Source organism: Saccostrea cucullata, unplaced genomic scaffold (genome assembly GCF_032062105.1).
Source record: "Saccostrea cucullata isolate Sc308-1 unplaced genomic scaffold, CSIRO_AGI_Scuc_v1 ctg3733, whole genome shotgun sequence".
In the NCBI taxonomy this organism is placed as follows: Eukaryota; Metazoa; Mollusca; class Bivalvia; order Ostreida; family Ostreidae; genus Saccostrea; species Saccostrea cuccullata.
Window position 1 is genome coordinate 67959 of NW_026938050.1, and position 21256 is coordinate 89214.

At 32.5% G+C, this 21256-nt stretch overlaps 1 protein-coding gene across 1 annotated transcript; it reads right to left on the reverse strand.

Moving 5' to 3' along the window:
- Positions 1 to 1511: 1511 nt before the first annotated feature.
- Positions 1512 to 20461, reverse strand: LOC134249325 (protocadherin Fat 4-like). Its single transcript, XM_062731682.1, has 21 exons — positions 20157 to 20461; positions 17572 to 17836; positions 16531 to 16661; positions 14715 to 15034; positions 12110 to 12206; positions 11039 to 11280; positions 10643 to 10760; positions 9958 to 10209; positions 9707 to 9840; positions 9380 to 9476; positions 9030 to 9164; positions 8676 to 8810; positions 8259 to 8556; positions 7494 to 8000; positions 5513 to 6744; positions 5145 to 5421; positions 4661 to 4668; positions 2977 to 3196; positions 2679 to 2782; positions 2283 to 2432; positions 1512 to 1831 (listed from the first exon to the last, which is right to left on the reverse strand). Exons 1-21 carry the CDS (start codon positions 20224 to 20226, stop codon positions 1725 to 1727), a joined length of 4899 nt encoding a protein of 1632 aa, XP_062587666.1. The 5' UTR covers positions 20227 to 20461; the 3' UTR covers positions 1512 to 1724.
- Between the last annotated feature and the right edge of the window lie 795 nt (positions 20462 to 21256).

The window sequence follows — 21256 nt, forward strand, 5'->3', positions numbered from 1 at the left end:
CAAAGACGCCGATGTTGCAACCACTATTGAAATAACGACCACTATTGAAATAATCATATCAATCGTGGTTGAGAGTGCATTTAACAAACTAGTAACCACTATTGAAATACGACCACTATCGAAATAATTATATCAATAGTTGTTGAGAGTGCATTTCAATAGCAAACATAGTTAGTAACCACTATTGAAATACGACCACTATTGAAATAATCATATCAATAGTGGTTGAGAGTGCATTTCAATAGCAAACATGGACCACTATTGAAATACGACCACTATTGAAATAATTATATCAATAGTGGTTGAGAGTGCATTTCAATAGCAAACATAGTTAGTAACCACTATTGAAATACGACCACTATTGAAATAATTATTTGATGGACTTTCTATATAATAACCATAAATTTTTCCAGACATTGAAATCTCTTTAAAAAAATATTTAATAGTGAGTGAGAGTGCATTTCAATATGGTAAACATAGGTTATAACATCTATTGAAAAACTACCAGTATTGAAAGAAAAGTTGCACTGCTTCAGCAACTTTTGAACTATTTTTTTCAATATATATTGGATTCATTGTTCAAGCACTATTGAAATCAATAATTTTAACCATATTGAAATCTTTATCTCAAAAATGAACATTATTTCAATAGTGGTTGCAACCTATGTGTGTCATTGAAATGAATCTTACCCACTATTGAAATGATTATATTCATAGTAGTCGTATTTCAATAGTGGTTACTATCTTTTTTTGTTAACGTAATTGAAATGCACTCTCACCCACTATTGAAATAATTATTCCAATAGTGGTCGTATTTCAATTGTGGTTATTACCTATGTTTAATTTCAAAATAATTTAACAACTGTTGATATAAAATTGTGTTGCTTTTCAATGGTGGTTACTAACTATGTTTGTTATTGAAATGCACTCTCAACCACTATTGATATAATAATTTCAATAGTGGTTGTATTTCAATAGTGGTTATTAGTATGTTTGTTATTGAAATGCATTCGCAACCATTATTGATATAATTATTTCAATAGTGGTTGTATTTCAATAGTGGTTATTACCTATGTTTGTTATTGAAATGCACTCCCGACCACTATTGATATAATTATTTCAATAGTGGTCGTTATTTCAATAGTGGTTGCAACACGCCGATACGGTTCGAGGTCCATACTAAAGCGTTGACTTGCGATCAAGGGGCCCTGGTTTTGTAGGGAAACTTAAGGCATGCGCATGTACTGTATTCAAACATTATTTGTAAAGAAATTAATATCTTTAGATAAAAGATATTCAAAAATCTCAAATATCTCAGTCTGCCCTCAAAGTGCTCATATCACTTAATATATGACTCTAGGTACGTCGGTTGTGGTATCTTGACAATTTACAAGATTATTAATCAATAATATCAGCTCCTTGTGTAAAAAGAGAATTTTTATCTATCTGCACCTTTAATAAGAGAAGTGTGACAATTTCTTTTATTACAAAATTGTCCTGGGCCTTAAATAAAATGCAAAGATACTAAATTTAAACATTTACTAGCCTTTTTTATTTTTTAGACAAAAAAGCGCTTTGTAACATTGTCCTTCAAAGCTAGATTTCTCCTAGAATTCAAATCGTCATTGATCTTCATCTCATTCTGCATGTATGTGTACATAAACTGTGTATAAATAATCATTTATAAGCATGGCACTTGTGCATCATTCCAATAATCCGTTTATTTATAAGTGAGAGGATTGGAGATTCTTGAAGAGCGGGTCTTTGTCCGGGAATTTTATCCATCGTCGTTCTTTGGTTTTTGAACTCTCAACATAGACCCAGCCAGTTACTATAAGCACAAAGAAGCTAGATCATAGAAGCATTGCTATATGGGTGAAAACTACATGATTTCATTTTAATATAAAACAAATTGTCAAGTTACATTCACATTTCTTGTCAAATCTAAAATTACACTGTATACATAAGGAACCCCCCCCCTTTTTTTTTATCGTCGCCACTTTCACCAGTGGGTGGATTTTTAACCGGGAGAATTTAAGGAAAACATTATAATTTCTTTAACGAACAATGAATGGGCGAATTTAAAACACGTTAACATTGTTTGCAAAAATAACAGGGGGTGAAATAGCTGTATTTGGTATTTGGCAAGATTATACATTATTTTTATGGTATAGAAAGTAGAAAAACAATTAGATATACACGTGGTTTTATTACCAAATTAAATTATTTGTAAGGAATTCGTTTAGTATCTTTATCTGAATAGATGCAGAGATTAGACAGACCTGGATCAACTCCTGTTTTGTCGTAATGTCCAGACAATGACTGTGGTGCAGGGGATTGATCTTCATTGTAACTTTCCTCAGTGTTAACAAAAGCAGCATTTTCTCCTGCGGGAAGGTTAATTAACGGACCACTTCCATCACTCTTACCAACTACAGTAAAAATAAATTTTAAATTAAAAAAAAAAAATTGAATTTACTGTAAAATCAACATGCTTCATCTGGTTCGTGGGGATTTGAGTGATCAACTTTTTGGTAGTTTAGAAAATTTACATTTTGTGAGATATATATTCAAATGATAATTAATCCCCCACGAAAATTAGTAATTTCACAGTAGATCTCATGCATTCACGTCTTAAACTTTTTTTGAAATTTTTAAACTTGCAATGCCCTGTTTACCATTTTCAGGATTGATTTTGATTCCAGTTGGTGAAACAATACGTGGTGTGTTTGGTGAAGAAGGTGTCATTTCAGAATTCTTATTTTCCTTTTTCTTTTTGTCTCTGCAAACAGAATATTAGCCCTTTTCAACATACAAGTATATATATACATTTACTTAAATAATTATATCCCGTAATTGGCAAAATATACTTATAATTATTACGAGATCTTTTATTTATATAGTCTAGTAAACTTTACTCGTTGGACAAGTTTTCCTTCTTTCAGAAATTATTTTTCCACGAAAAATAGAACACACCTTTGTCTACACCATTTACCCTTCCATGCAACTAAAAATAGAACAGCCGCCGCAATTAATGCTAAAAATAGAAGGGGTAAGGCAATTGCTAGTGGGTTGACGTTGCTACTTTTGGATTTAGTAACAGGTATCACTTTCGTGTCTTCTATCATTTTGTCAGGTACAAAATACTCATCTATGGCCTTCACAGAAAATTTACCCCATTTGTCCTTATTAATCCCTAAAAAATAAAACGTTTCAATCGTCACTTATTTCAGGTGTACAATGGAAATCACAATGTTTATGTAATATCACAATGTTTATGTAATAGTTCATGAAATAAATAAGTAAACCTACGTTTGAATGCAAACTCATACAGCTTCTGAATAGATATACTTAGGTAGTTTTATTCTCTTATTTTCACAAATTCATATAATGAAAACAACGCTTTGTTGTGATAAACTTAATTGAAATAAATAGTACAAAAATATCTTAATGTAACCTTAAACAAAAAGCTTTAAATACAGTATTAAGTTAAGCAATATTTTGTTTTATTTCTCATTGTTCTATATATTTTGTAACATTTTCATTTTATATATGAAAACAAATCTTTGTTGTGAAAACTTTTTCACATTGAAAAAATTGTACAAAAATGGATTCACTAGATGTACTTCCTTAGTTTGCAGGAACAAAAAGGTTATAAATCCAGTATCAAGTTTAACAGCCTTTTGTTTAAGGAATCACTGTCTAGTTAGTATATATGCCAGGGACATCAACATGTATATATTTTGTAACATTTTAATTCTAAATAGATATAAAAAATATATTAAACCTTCAACTAGACAAAACTATATTTCCATGTCATTGTGAAATAAAATTGTAGATTTAGACTTTACAAATGCAGACATAGATTTGAATTTTACGAGGATTCCCATCCCAATTTCAATAGTCTTCGTCCACTGACGTCAAACACAACGGCAGCCGCACGATATTTTCATGCATATTTGGCCTCCTTAGCGTCAGACTTAGAGACAGATGTGCACGAGATTTGCATGCATATTAGGCCTCCTTAGCTCCTGACCCATTGACCTGCCTGATTTATAATTGTATTCCAGTAAAATTATCAAGAAATTAACTCCGCTAACTTTCAAAGAGTTATCATAGAGAGAAAAATTAGGAATGGAAATATTAACAGATAAAAAACACTATGACAAAATATTTCCATTTCTGATTTTTTCTCTGATGTTTGAAAGTTATAGGAGTTGATTTCTTGATAATTCTACCAGAATGTAAATTAGGCAGATCGATAGGTCAGGAGCTATGGGAGCCTAATATGCATGCAAATCTCGTGTGCATCTGTCTCTGTGTCTTACGCAAAGGAGGCCAAATATGCATGTTTTGTACTTTGTGTTTGACGTCAGTGGACGAGGACTATTGAAATTGGCATGGGAGTTCTCATATAATTTAAATCTATGTCTATATTTTTAAATCAAAATCTTAATTTATTTCACAATGAAATGTAAATATAAGGAATCACTGTCTAGTTATTTTAGTATTCCAGGGACATAAACGACAGTGGGAAGCATGGGATAATATAAGCATAAGGGGCTCCACCCGTTATACAAGTTATCCCATGTTTCCCACTATCGTTGATACCCTGGAACACTAGACAGTGATCCCTTAAATATTCAATTTCAAGGCTTACGCAAATTTCTATAAATAGTAAAATAAAACATTTAAGTTTATCAATTATGAATGAAACTGAGAAAATTCTTCTTTTATATGAAATGTTAAATAGAACATTGAACTTCAGCTTAATAGCACATCCATTCTGTGCGTTCATGTAATGATTACCAAAATTAACAAAACTTAAAACAAAGAGACCACCAAACACACAGAATTGACCAAAAGTATATACATTCAAAGGCACTTTTGGATAGGAAATGTCTCATCAAAATGAACAATATCAAACATTTTTTTCACTTTAACTATATATTGAAAGGCACTTTTGGATAGGAAATGTCTCATCAAAATGAACAATATCAAACATTTTTTTTTCACTTAAACTACTAAATATAATTTTATATGTCATTTATAAGAGTAAAAGTGTATTTAAAAATCTCTTTTGTTGTATCGGGAAATTCCTGTTCACAATTACATATGAAGAACTAACTACTGATGATACTTACGTTTTCATATCATATAGGCACCATCGCCTTACATAGGGTGTTGGGTAGGTAGATTTTATTGACAGCATAACCTCTAACAGGAAATCAGCCTCTTGTTTCAGATATTCGTCTTTGTTGAGAAGTAACGTAAAAGTAAAGACGTTAACTTTCGGTTGAAAAGTGTCTATCCTAACTGTAGCACTCACTAGTGACGTCAGTCTTGGATCACCGTTATCTTGGGCATTAATTCTGATGATGTACTGAGAGCTGTTGAGATCGTTTCTGGCCCTGACTTCTCCTGTAATTCAATAGATGAAAGCATCTTTACATTTACCTAGGGTGTATCTTTTACAAGAGTAAGAAAGAAATTCTTAAGTTGAGAATGTTACCTGTATCTGTGTTTACAGTAAATGGGGATTGTTCATATGCAGGGTCCAAAACATAGAAGAGTTCTGCATTGTTTGTTTCATCTTTATCCGTAGCCCTTAATCTCGCAAGAACAAAATCACAGGTCTCAGAAACCGGGGCTTCTGTGTTGTAGAAAATCGGGGAAAATTCTGGAGCATTGTCATTGACATCAGTGATGTAAATCGTGACATTCGCTGTTGCTGTTTTCGGTGGTGAATCTCCATCCATTGCCACGACTATCATTGATAAGACATCGTGGGTTTCAAAGTCAAGCGAGCGTTTTAGAATTACGTCTCCAAATATGGGATGAACAAGAAAGTAAAAGTCAGCTTCGAGACCTTCAGGAGAACTCAGGTCTAGCTCGTACGTAAGTTCTGAAAAGAAACCGAGATCAACATCGACTGCAGCTGTCGTCACAATTTTTGTTCCAACTGCTGTAGATTCGGAAATAGTTTTGGAGTAAAAGGTATTACGGAAAATTGGGTAATTATCATTTAAATCATTAACGTATATATTAATCGTAAATTCAGATGATAGAGCTGGGTTTCCGCCGTCTAAAACTGAAATTTTGAGCTGGTAGAAAGATTCTGCTTCACGATCCAGTGCCATGTTTGTAAACAGTTCTCCGGATGTTTCGTTGATAAGGAAACTTCCGGATGTTCCTTGTAAAAAGGCGCTGATTTGGAATGTCAACTGTGCATTTATTCCCTCATCCTTGTCTTCGGCTTCCAATCGTCCGATTCTTGTATAGAAAGGAACGTTCTCATCTACAAAGTATTCTTGTGAGGCCTTTGTAAAAGTTGGTGAATTGTCATTTATATCTGATATTGTGATTGTGGCAGTTGATGTGGAATATTTGGGTGGCAATCCGTGGTCTGATACTTGTATAACCAAATGATAGAGGGACCTTGTTTCACGGTCAAGTTTTGATGCCACCTGCAGGAAGCCGCTGTATGGTTCTATTTTGAAGTGAGAATTATAATTTCCGGATTCAATGGAGTATAGGAGTCGACTGTACTCTCCCAAGTCTTCATCTTCTGCAGTTACCTTGTACACGACGTGTTGTACAGGTGTATCTTCTGATACAATTGTGTCATAATTGCCAACTATCCTGGGGGTATTATCGTTGATATCTTCAACGTGTACATTCAGAATTAAGGTTGCTGTTTGCGATGGACTTCCAGCATCAGTAGCAAGGATTTCCATTTTATATCTAAAAATCAAAATGGAAAAAATAAACGTTTAATAATGTTCTTACCTCCCATTATTCATTACTACATCTGCAGAATGCTTATATTCTTTCGGTATTAGTTGATGACATTTCCAAAATTTCCCTCAAAAGATATAATCATCTTGAAGAAAATAATGTCAAGTAATTGATTCATTTAGCTGTTGGTAAACTAAATCAAGATAACATGTTATTAATCTTATCAAATATGTTTAAAATGGGGAACCTTTCACAAACACTCACAACAATTAAATCTTTTGCATGCAATTTTGAAAATCTTTCTTTTATCATTTGTAATTTAGAGGTAGATATTACGAAGGATGAATGATCTCATCAATCCTGTTCAAAACATAAATGATGATCAGGACAAATGGTGTGCTCTTAGAAACACTAGAGGTAAGATCAAGCGTAGGAGCGAGTCTTCCCTTTTGAAAAGTCAATCTAAAATAAGTTCTTGGTGTATTTTTTTAAAAACGAATAACTGCAAACAATAATCTTGAAAATCCTGTGGCATCAATTTTTATGCCAATAGATTGACATACTTAAATGTTGTTCGATCTAAGAACATACAAATGTTTGAAAACCAAATACCAGTAAAACTAAACAAACGCCTAGCACGCTGCAGACTAATTGTATAAAGTTTACATTTGAAAAACAGAAGACTTCAGAAATAAAGCATACACAAGTTTTTATTACATTTTTAAAGTAACAATATTTCAGAATTTTGCATGTACCTGTCTTCTGTCTCACGATCAAGGGCTCCCTCAACAGTTACAATTCCGGTAGATGAATGTACACGAAAAGGCGTGACAGACAATTGACTGAAAGAGAACCTGTTATTGTTGTTAAGTGGAGAGTCTGAGTCTGTGGCTGATATCTGTGTTAACAGTGTCCCTTTTGCAGCTGATTCCGACACAGAGATGGACCGGGAAGACACCTGAAATGTAGGGGGATTGTCGTTCACATCCACAATGGTAACGGTTACTGTACACTTGTCAGATAAAGGAGGATCACCCATGTCTGTCACGGAAACAACGAGTTCAATCACAGAAGTCTCCTCAAAGTCTGTAGGTTCTGCTACGGATATCATTCCATCGTTGGAGTCAATGGTGAAATGGGAATGGATGTTTCCAGATTCTATGGCGTATCTTATCTGGCTATATTTACCCTCTTTATCAATGTCATTTGCAGACACCTGTCCAACTGTGGTGGATTTTGGAGAACCTTCATCGTTTGTAAACCTACAATTTTAATGATTGAGTTGAAGATATGATCATTTATCAATCTTTAAAAAGTGTTTCAGCAGCTAGCATAAAATTATATAAATAAAAGAGTTAACATGCCCTCAACGTCTATTTCCTGCTATAGATTGAAAGATTTGTTGTGAAGTTACATATGAATCCTTCAAAAAATATATCTTTCCTACACAACATAGCTTTGAACAAGAAAATAATCATATAGTTTTCCATGGAAGCTTTGAGAAATGTCTTTATTGCTACCTGTAAGCATTTCTAACAAATTTGGGGGGTTCGTTCACGTCTTCTACGTTGACATATACGGTAGCGGTGGATGTAAGCGTTCCATCTGAAGCCAGGACTAATAACGTGTACAATGGAGTCATCTCCCTGTCTAACAGACCCTTCAGGAAAATCTCCCCTCTGTACGGGTCCAATATAAAATTCTGATAATTGTCTCTGAATGTAAAGGTAATAACACTGATGTCCACGTCTGTAGCCGACACCTGGGCGATGAATGCACCCTTCTGTGAATTCTCAGGTAGAGTACCGTTATATATACCTATAGAATTCAAACACCGAGTATTGAGATAGGGAACTGCTATGCATATCACACATCGGAGCTTGTAAATATTCTAAAGCAATAGATCCGAGCTTGTGAACAACAGTTGAAACAACAACCTGAACTAGTGAACTCCGGGGCACCTTCGTTGACATCCTGGACGTTCACTGCAATGCTGACTGTAGCGGTAGACAGACCGTCAGTCACGCCGATTTTAATCTCATAAAAGTCTCTTGTCTCAAAGTCCAATGCTTCTTCAATAGAAATTGTTATCAATTTAATTAACATTTAACAGCTAACAGAATTATAAAAATATCTAAAATAACAAAACATGTTTAACTCTTTAAATATATCAAATATAGATGTCAAGAAAAAAATGAAAAGCTTTATAGGTAATCTGTCCTTGCATGTTAACCAATTTTTAAGAAATAAACGTAATGAATATGTTGAATTATAATTTTCTTTAGACTCACTGTCAAGCAAAAGTTTTCCCGAGGAAGTGACGTCAAATACAGCCTCATTAGGTCGCCGATAAATGACGTCATATTGAAGAGAATCCCTGTCGTCGTCAGTACAAAGTAATTCGTACAGAGAAGAGACGGATGTGACTAAAGAACAAAATAAAATGAAACATACCAGGTTACTAAAGCACTACTGCAACTAAGCACATCCAAAGGTATTTATATACAATAATTATATGTTAATAATTTTAAGACTTCGAATAATTCAATATCCTATTTTTTCTTGAATTAAGTGATATTTCAAAAATATCTTTCATTTACGAAATAGTCAAAAAGAAGATTGTTGAAATATATGAAATAACCTGTATTTTCATGAATGTTAATATTGATGGCATCAGGCGTGCATTTAGGTATGTTGTCGTTAACATTCAGCACCGATACTGTCAATGTGCTTGTACTCTGAGCAAAGAATATATTTATTATCATCTTTTACAACATTTATAATTTAAAGTCTCATGCAGTGTATATTCATATTATTCATTTTATTTTATATGATAAGAAAAATGGTTTGATAAGAAGTTTTTTTTAAGATAATAAGAAATTGTTTTTAAATGGTAGCACTACATTGAATTGAAAATATTTCTAATAAATTATTTGTTACTTTTAACATATAAAATGAGTTTTCTTACTCTTCGATTTCCATCGTCTTCAACAACATAATTTATGATGTATCTCTGTTCATTTTCAAAGTCTAGATTCCTCACTAACACAATATTACCATTATTTGAGTCAATCCAAAATAGGTCCCCGCCGTTATTGTTGACTGGATAACAAATAATGAGATAATACAATTACAAAGGGGCAACCTCTATAAACAAAAAAATATGCTTTTAAAAATCCATATAAGTTATTTCTTTCTTTAAATGGAAAATGTTCTTACCACCTGTGATAAAGAATGAGAAAGGGTTCAGATTATTTCGAGAGACGTCTGCGTCTGTTGCTGTGACAGTATACAACACACTTCCGATGACCTCGTTTTCAGCGACTTGGATCGTGGTGGCAGGTGGAACTTCCGGTGCGAATTCATTATTAGGTTTTACAATGACATGTCTCTGAACTGGTAGATTGTTAAGACCATCAGACACAATAACTGTCAGACGATATGATCTTATACCAAGGTCGTAGTCCAGTCCTGCAATATTGAAATTATAAACAATTTGTCGCTATTCATAAAATAATCACTATTTTTTTATCATTTTACAAATAACGGTCTAGGTACTGAAATTTAAATTTTCTTTCGTTGAAAAGGTTATTGTTTAATAAAGAATTCGTATGGCTATTCCAATCTTGATTTAATACGATGGCGTCAGTATGGATCTTTATCTGTGTAGGTGTAGAAATAAGAAGGAATAATAAGTTTTTGTGGAAATGAATTCCTGTGTCTCATGAAAGCTCGAAAACCACAAAAGTTAAATCCCAACAAAAATTACAATAAGCGTTGAATAACGTCAAGATTGAAACAAACATCTTAAAGTAGTACATGTACCAATTAGGGTTTCTTCCTGTCTGTCTTGAATATACATATTTTTGATATCTAAGAAACTCAAACAAAGATTTTACTTTACCTTTTACCAAGGTAATTACTCCTGATGGATTGAGAGAAAATGTTCCATCTAGGTCATCTTGCAGGTTATATGTCAAGGAGGTTGCTCCGTCCAAATCAGTGCAGGTTAACATCATAAGCTAGATCAATAATAAAATAATTGAATTAATGGAATAAATATTAAAAACAAATCCCTGCTTGAATGTACTAGCGTGATAAGTAGCTTCAGAGAGAGACAGAGAGATGTTATCAACAATAATAAAAAAAAACGATTTTACCAAATTTCTTCCTTTACTAATTTAATTGGGTATTTGTTGTAATTGTAGACTTACATCCTTGATGTCTTTCAATTATCATAAAGATTGCTAGGCACCCTGACATAAATTCACACTGTGCTTTTGATATATATTTTTCTTACAATTTTCCCAGGGAGAGTGGATTCGTCTACTTCGACAACGTTCTGATTCGCTGAACACTCTGGAGTGATGTCATTCACGTTAATGACGTAAATAGTGGCTATAACTTGGTGATATCTTCCACCTCCATCAGTGACTCTGATCGTGAGCTGGTAAGTTGATTTAGATTCAAAATCAAGGGGGGCTAGTGTGGATATTTCACCTGATTTTGGGTTTATGTAAAATTTGTTGTCCTCATTTCCAGCTACAGATAAATGATCTAATCTCATAAAATATCTAAGAATTTTCAAGGCAAACACTAAAGATAGCATATGAAAACAATGATATCGTATTAGGTATTGACAATTTATAATGAATACTGTATTTGAATTCCTATGTTAATTCGATATATCCCGGAGAGCTTGAGATAAAAGATACCACAGAGTCTCACACATCTGTTTAATGCTTGGATATTTAACATGAAAAAGACGCAAATGGTTACAACCAAGCTCCATATTTGATACACCTGATGATTTAAATTTTCAATCGTCAACTTGCCTCTCTTGTGCAGCAATGTTTCTTCATCAAATGCATTCGGAGTTTATATATCTCAATTGACTCGATACGCAAGAGCTTGTTCTATGTATGAACAATGTCTAAAACAAGGTCAACTATTGAAAAACAAGTTGACGAAACTAAAATAACAATAGTTACGATTAAAGTCATCATTTCGTAAGATCTATGGTCGATACAATGACCTTGTCAGCAAATACAATTTATCATTGAGTCAGATGCTGACTGACGTTTCTCATACTAATTGTTAGTCCATTATTTATACATTGAATAAACGACAGATTTCTTTCATTATTTCCCGATCATGACAAGGAACGCTTGTACACGGCAGGTATGACAAGTCGGCAATGGATGCTCTCTCCTCCATGGCACCTGATGGAATTCCGTGTTACACTGTAGCTCTGCTTCTATTTTGTATAGTTAATGTACTTTTGATCTTCACTGTTCATTTCATATTCATCAGAAAAAAATGAAATATCGGTTTATCATTTGTGAATAAAATTTGTCAAATCTTACGATACCTGTAATGGTGAATGTCAGGGTCCCGTGGAGGCCGAGATCATTGTCGTCAGCAGATGAGTTTAAAACCCACGTACCCGCTACGGCATTCTCCGGTATCTGTTGAATAGATAGAACCTTTTACATTTCTCGAATATTACACGCATATGCACGCACTTATCAAGATTTATATTTGAAATCACTTGAAGATATTTGAATTTGTGTATGCCTCAATGCATTGAAAATTTAAATTCTTTGCCGGTTGAAAGGAAATTACAAACATTTACAATAACAAGTTAATGTAGCCAAAAAATTTTTATTGCAAATTTTAAAATCTGAACATTAGGGAACTTTTGAAAAGTGAAAAAAATTCCTTTACCTTTAATTACAATTGTTTTTAAATAAAAACGTCTTTAAAGAATGAATTTTTATTTCAGTAAAATATCTAGAAAGCAGTTTGGATCTTCAGAGAAGAATAGAAAATTGTATAAAAATATCACATGAAAATTACGACTTGTATACACGACTACAAGTCGTGCTGTTCTACTGTCAGTTAAGTATGGAAAGTTGACAAAGAAAAAGTTTTGTTAATACGTTTGTCATTTTGTCTTGCTTTAAATTTGTCATCAAATTATTTTGCTTTCCTAGTAAGATATCCGAAGTTTTAAAATAAATTTGGCTCCTTTAAAATACAGATTCAGAGCAAAAGTATGATATTGAATGATTGTTGGAGGACTGGGTTTCTAATTTTACCACAAATATTGTTAATGAGAAACTCAAAAATATTTTCAGTAACAGGTAAGACGCATTGTTTGTAACTCAGACTTTTCTTTCCACAAACAAAGTTTTCAGATGACCAATGCATATAATAATTCATTACTTTTATGAATGAAACAAATGTCTATGATTTCAACAATTACGATTTCATCTCTGAAATGGTTGCAAAATTTTGAAAGGTGATACGTTTTCTATGATTGATTTTGATTAATTTGCGGTTTTAATTTTCTAAAACCAAAACATTTCTTGCAATGTGTTGTTTGCATTTCCTTAATTTATTCTTATACTCTACCCATTTTCAAGAGAAAGGAAACGTGCCAATTTTAAACTGACTGGAAGAAGAGAATCTGACACAAAGATGTGACAGACTATATGGTATCTCCTTACGATATAAAATAAGTAACATTTGCATACAAAGAGGTCCTTAACCTAAAATGCTCCCCTGGGTAATTTTGCAATTAAAGGAAAAGGAAAATCAGTTTGATATTAAACAGTTGATGAAATGATGATTTGAACGAATCGGATTCTTAACTTTCCCAGGATGCTTCCATATTAACAATACTATTTGTTCTCCAAAGGAAGAGTTTGAAGGATTTTTTCTATGTCATGATTTGAAGATCTATGTATTTCCCGAGATTGCCTCTGATTGCGATCCCGATCAGAAAAAAAAGATTTTTCTTGTTGTTTCCTTGGTTGTTTTGATACCTTACATGTCGTTTAAGAGATGATTTCATTTCTTAATATGCAATTCTTATCTTCTCTTGAAATAGGGATAAATTCTCATGTTAACAATATTAACAAACTTGAATACCATTTGCCTAAATTGCACTTTGGAACAGGTTTCATTTATATTAGCTTAGTGATTCAAGAAAAATTTGAAATGTTTAAAGAAGCGCAAAGACGTCCCTAACTCTTTAATCAGAACATTCAAAATGTACATGTACCTTCAGATCAAATGTACTCAGATAAAATATATTTACATTTGCAAATTTCTTTCTAAGATTAACCTATTGAAGAGAAATATGTTCAGTTCTGTGTCATATGTGTATCTTATTTTTGGGTCAGAGGTTATATTTTGTCTTTGTATTTCTTGTTTTGGAAAATTTCTAAGTTAAAAACGATGATAAGATAAAATGTTAAACGATATGGATATTTTTCAATCACGAGATGTACAATAAATCTTCTTTCCATGTGAATAATGTTTTGAAAACTATAATTAGCCTAAAACCGCACTTATCTTTTTAATCCAAAGTTCTTTTGGAGTCATTTAAACTAAAACAGGCGGTACCACTGCTTTTGACTTTAAATATTTTAAGAACATATGGAGTAGATTATTCTCAGCAGCGACCATTGTTCTTTCACTATATACAGATACATATTTCCTGAACAGGACTGATAAACATGAATGTTAAAATTCAAATGTTGGAGCGAGGTGAATTTCAAGACCAAACAACTTCTATGTCATTGCGCGTTACATCATAGCAGTACGGCGGCCCGTTCGTATAATAAATGCAGTTTATTTAAAATCTATTCGTCTTAAACGAAAATAAAAGTAATAAACTACAATGTTAAAAAGTTCACTGGGAAATGAACTTTTAGTTTACACGTGTTCAAATCTACTGAGAAGCCCTTCGGCCTTCACAGGATTTGATCACGTGACCAACTTAAAGTTCATTTTCCAGAGAACTTTTTAACATTGTTGTTTATTTCTTAATTGCAACCTGTAAACTAATATGCATGTATTTTAACACTGAACCTACATGCAAATGTATCGTTACTTCTCCTAGTGTGTGACAATATCATGGACACTTTTATTTTGAATACCTGTAACAATAGACATCTTCCTTTTACCTGTGCATAATAACTTGGAGCGAGGAATGTAGGACCGTTATCATTTATGGGGTTGATGTCTACAAACACCCTAGCAGTTCCAGTCTTACTGGAATCTGTTTTGGGATTATCCACACCGATCACAGTAAGTGAATATAAGAAATCCTGCCCTGATAACAACTCATAGTCAACTGCAGCGTTCGTTGTCTGGATTCGGCTTCCGTAAAGTTTAAACTTTTGGATGGGATCGTCGCCACCTTGAATGGTTAGAGAACACCCCGGGTTGGGACCTTGATCCAGATCAGTACATATGAGATCAGTAAGGTCCGTCACGTCATAATCTGCAAAAAATAAATGTATAATATCTTATTTTAAACGTCACAAACAATACACGTGTAACTCCCTTTTTTTAAAATCAAACTGTTATTAACCTTATATATCACTTTATCACTTCAAGGTCACTTCTAAAATTATTAAGTTCTTCACTGGCATTTCTTACGTCTTTGTCAACAATATTTAAATCAAGACTTCGTATTTTGTATAGAAAGTTTTTTTATAGTGGATTGTATTTAAGTAAGAAATATCGTATATTTATCGCTGTAGAATTTTAACTTGAAGAAGTAATTTGGAAATTTTAACAAGTCATTGTAATATCAACCATCAGTTTGAAGAGAGATTAAATGTTTATGATCAGAACACTTCATTAACTGAAAAAGACAATAGAATATATCTATTCTTGGCACTCTTTATATTTAGTGCAACGTCTGACTGGACAGCGCAGAATAAATGAGGTATTTATACTTATTTGATCATAAATTTATTTATCAATTTGAATTTTGTAAATATAAGATATTTTTGGTCTTAAATACAAGTGTACGTATAAATATTAATGTACGTATGTGTGTTAAATAAAGAAAATATAACGTATGTCACGTAAAATTAATATATTTTCAATATTTTTATTTTTTGATGATTTTATGAAGTTTTTTCTTACATTAGACTACGCCTTGTGGTTTTGCATATTCATTTTGTTTTTACATATGCAACGTTAGTTAAAAGTATGAAATGTTTTAAACTGTGGTATCTCAACTAAATCATGGTCTGTATACCAGCGTTACATTTACATTCAGTGTAATTTTCTTTATGAGATCCATTAGAAATCCATGACGTTCAAATCTCTATAACACACGCGAAACCTTGTCAACGCACGTAAGAATACACAGTAGGAACTATATGCATTTTCAATACTTAATGCACACCAAAATTTAATTGTTTGACACAATTTAATTTTAAAAAATTAACTCTGTTGAATTAATGTAAAAATACAACAAATATGCATTTAAAATTAACTAGTTACTTTTTTTCCTCGCAATGTTCGTTTGTGTTATTTAACTTCACGACGTCACAAACGGCTCTTACGTCTATAAAGCACACCGGTTTTGAAGGGCGCTAAATTCACATCAAAGATTACCGAAATAAACAATTATGAAGAGGAAAAATTAAAGAATGTAAATATAAGCATTGAATTCATATTTTGGGATGTCTTCGGTCGTATAACACACCTAACGCGCGGTATTCAATTTGTCGGCACGGCCAGGTGTGTCATAGGACCAAAGACATCCCAAAATATGAATTCAATGCTTAAATATATGTTGGCAGTCGCCGCCAAAATTTATTTATGTGTTATTACATATAAAAATATTGTCAAAATCAAATCATAGTCTGTATACCAATGTCTTTGTGCTATTGTGGTCATTATGATAGATATTACAGCACCCGTCTATGAATTCAATGGACAGTTATTGTACATTGTCAATCCATATCATCTTATACATACCTTGCACCTCGTTTTCGTTGATATCCTTATATAGAACCTCCCTGGTGAATCTTGGGAAGAATTCATTAACAGGCTCAATGTTGATCGTGATATTATTCTTCACTGGACGAGCATACACACATTCGTATGCACTAAAATGAAGATGAAAAATAAGATGTTTATATTCTTTAGATTTAAATGCTTTGTGAAATTAATTTTATCAGATTTTATAATTACGTGGGTTGTATTTTTGTTTTTGGCCTTAAAAATATGGTTTACAATGATACGACTAAACCGGATATTCCGGTGTACTTGAAAGAAAAGATACAACAGAGTCTGACACATCTGCTTTATATTTGGGTACTTCACTTGAAAAAGATTTAATAGTAATCCAACAACCAAGCTCTATCTTAAACTTGATGACTTTGAATCGTCAACTACTTATGAAGCAATATATCTTCATCACCTGTATACGAAATTCATATCTCTTAGTTGATTCAAAACGCAATAGTATGCTCTACGTATGTGCAATTTATTAAACGTGGTAAATTATTGAAAAAGAAGTTTATGAAACAAAAATATTAGCAGTAAGTTCTATGGTCGATACAATTACCTTGTCAGTAAATACAATTTATCTTTGAATAAAATGCTGACTGTTATTTTTATACTTATTGTAGCTCTATTATTCACACACAGAATTGACGACTGATTGCCCGTCATTTCCCGATCATGACATGGACAACACAGCGGGAGTGCCGGTTGGCAGACATTGCTCACTCCTCTATGGCACCTGATCCCACCTCTGATGTTTTGGGGGTCCTTATTTACTCTGCTTCTATTTTGAATTGTTTTCTTGACTTTTGAACTTGAAAACTGTTCGTTTTCTCTGTATATATCATAATACTTAAAATACATTATTAAATTGATGTTCATGCTTACAACGTATAGTTTATAGGTTACTATAAATTAAATAAGTTAAAGAGAAGTTATCCCTTGTTTCGTTTCAGTCTAATCTGTGGATGCGATCTGTGCTGTAGTTTTTTACGCATTCATGATACATACCTAATATATAAAATGTACGTTTTCGTGGCTTCATAATCTAGATTTCCGGTAACTAGGATCTGGTTTCCACTGAGTCCAAACTCAGGAATGACTGTATCAAGTTCGTAATACTCCGTATCTGTGGCGTTCACCGTGTACACCACAAACCCCGGGGGAGCGTCTTCCCTGACAGACACCGTGGCTCCGGAACCTGGGGGACTAATGAAGACGGGCTCCCCGTCATTGCCGACGTCATGGCAATATTCATTGGCGGCTAAAACTGTAACTAAAGATAAACATTATTCACAAGGACTTTTATTTTGTAAGTTACAAATGTTTAAAATATTGAAGTCTTAAATCGGACGCAAAGAATAAATACACAATTTAAAAAACATTATATCTTAGTATATTGTATGAGCAAACGAAATGTGTCTCCAGAGAAAAATATACATCAAGATATATCTCATGCCACCTCTGAAATGTTCTATCGTTAAAATGATATTGTCCTACGGACCCGGTTTAACGATAGAATTCGTTCCGTGTATTCGTAATGTAGCAGAAAGAAACAAGGGCGATAACTCGCATAGTGCATTTAATAGGAACAATCTAGACAGTTCCGAATGTAAACATGGCCGGTAATTTGAATCGAGAGAAAAACGTTGAGAAAATTAATTGGATTTTCGTATTTATATGTATTATTTTTTGGGACAAAAGGCATAAGCAATCTCAAGAAGGTTTGTTTTGATTATTTTGGTAGTTATTCCCAGTGCAAATCATTTTATATTCTTCAAAATCGTTTCGGAGCGGATCCGCTCCGATTTGCTACAATGCAAGTATATGGGACGTATTCTAACTGTGGTGAGGGCCTGTACCGAGACACAGTTAGATTATTCTAACTAGGTTCGTGTTTGCTCTGCTCCTGTTTTCTATTGTTTTATGGACTTTGATATTAAATACCATTCGTTATGTATATATGCGTTTTATCATACGAGTTGTGAAGAATGAAGGGAGGGGGAAGACTCAACGAGTAAGATGAATCCCCCCTCCCCAAAAAAAAGAAAAAACGGAAATTCTTTTCATTCCATGTTGTACTGGTATATATATTATAATCAATATTCTACACAGCTTTCATATAGAAAATAACTTTATTTAAATTCTTCACTTTCATGCAAAACCCTATATGAAGCCACAGCTGTGGGATATCTAAACGAAAATTCCAGTAGGTGATATCTTCTGGAAAAAGGGGTAAACATCGGATAGATATATAGTGAATATATTTATTGTTCTCTATAACAAATAACTATTTCAAAATTTTAATTAAATATTGCTTACATGCAGGTTTTATAATAATTGTAATTCCCTTACAAAGATACTATAGTTAACTTTAGATACTACTATATTTTAAGATGAAATTTTACTCTTGAACTTTATTGAAAATTTAGACCCGTATAAATTTTACAATTTTTTAATGTAAAAAAACCCAACGTAATTATTTGTAAAAGAAAAATATGCAAATATACAAGAAACTTTTCTTTTTATCAGAAAAATAGTTGTGGGTATTTCTATTCTTTAAAATTAAAATACGTTCATTAAACTAATTTATATTATACATGTACATGTACATTTATTGCATGATAGTGAGGGAAATATGAAGACTTATTCAGCCAAGAATAATCATATTCCCCGAGGGCTTCGCCCGAGGGGAATATGATATTTCTTGGCTGATTAAGTCTTCATGTTTCCCAAACATTCATGCAATGAATTGTTTATTATACCGAAACAAGCAAAACCTATGAAATAAACATAAACTTTCAAATTCGGCAGCGCTCTCTAATTCACACCATTGTTAACGTTTGTCACTCTATCTCTTCTCTGAACTACAACCTTAGAGGACGGACATTTTCAAGTTTTTTTTGTTTACCTCCATCACGTCTTCACCATTTTTTTTTTTGGTTTTAAGTTTTTCTAATATATTTTTTTGCGTTTTCAGAACCATTTTCATGATGTTTCGGTTAAGTATAAGTTGTAATTCCTGGAAATGAGGATTATCGTCCTATACACAAAATTTATTTAATTTTCATCTTTATATTTTGTTTCTGCTGAAACAAGTCACTGTTATTTATGATTTTGAGAATTTTAAATTAATCATTTAACATCACAAAGGCGGCAACACACGACACTATTTAACAAACTTTTTATTTATTGAGGGAGAATAAGAAGAAGTGTTTTAGTGTATGAGGATAATAGGATAATAATTAGAATTTGACTGGTATTTGGGCTGTCAAAATATTTATTGCATTGATATGAAATTATCTTTGTGGATTTATGAAGTTCATAGTTAAAAAATTGTAATTCTAACTTTTCACTATCCTAGTTAGGTTGCTACTTTTTTTGTTAAGGTTACATAAATAAAAGTTGGCTTTAAAATATTTAATTGAATCATATAATTAAAAATGTTACAAAAAATTAGAGAAGAAGGAAAGCATCTTCTTAACCTTATACAAATACTTGTTAAAACATGTCACTAACAAAAGAGACAAAGATTGATCTTTAAATATCAAAATAGAATTTAAGAATACTTAAAAGTTTCAACAAAGCACACCAACCTTGACTGCAGCAAAAGAAAAGTACAAACAATGTGACCATTTGCTTACTCCTGTCCTGGCGCTTATCCATGTCAAAAATGTAACCAGAAGATAACCATTCTATATTTATTGGCTAGATTCTAAACCTTCGGAAATAATGGATTCACTCCTTTTCCCTTTAAAATAAATAACACTTACCTTATTTCATAAAATATTGCGTTGTTCTACATCTCCCGGACATTTAAAATAAATGTTTTTCCATGTACGTCCTCCACAGAGCGTGGATCCGATCGAGATGAAATCAAAGATACGGAATAAATAGGTGAATCTGTACCTTTAATGTTTTGATTTTAAATAAGAAATTTCTTTTGGATATTCAGTGTTTGCATACTCATTTATCCTTGTTTTTGCGATAGAGAAAACTGTTAAGATACGAGGATACCTGATCAATGGAGTATTAGATCTGGTATTAATTCTGGTATTAGAAGACCAAGGAGTGCCCGTATCAAATAGAACATTAATACCATTAATTGAGTTATTACTCTACTGAAACTTTATTTTAAAACAAGATAGCACCTTTGGTTCATGTAAATCTAGCCTTTATACTATAAGCAAAATCGATTTTAAACTGATTTCTCATAAGATAATTGTAATGCATTTGAAAGATACAAAAATTAGAAGTTATTTAGGGTTGGCTCATCGGACTGTAATCATACGCGACTCTGAAAATTTAACAGACGCATCATTTTCGATGAAGCCCAACTTCCATTTAAACAATGTGGTTAAAGAGAATCTTAAATCCTAGTGTTTGGTGAAACCCTATTTTAATGTTGAAAAACCTCTAAACTGTCAGAATGTTACATTTAAAACTTGGTAAAAAAAACGTCAGAAATTGTGTTCAAACAATGTTAATTCAAAGGGACGTAATTTGGAACATGCTGTAAAATTGTTTATGTTATTCTTTAGAAAAAATAATATTGATGATTAATAAGGAAACTATAATAAATGTTTGCTTGACAAAAAAATTACATGTGTATAATAATTTTAGTGTACATGCTAAATTTCATTAATGCGACTTGAGGCATTCAATTTTTATAACGGTTTAAAATTGTAACATATAA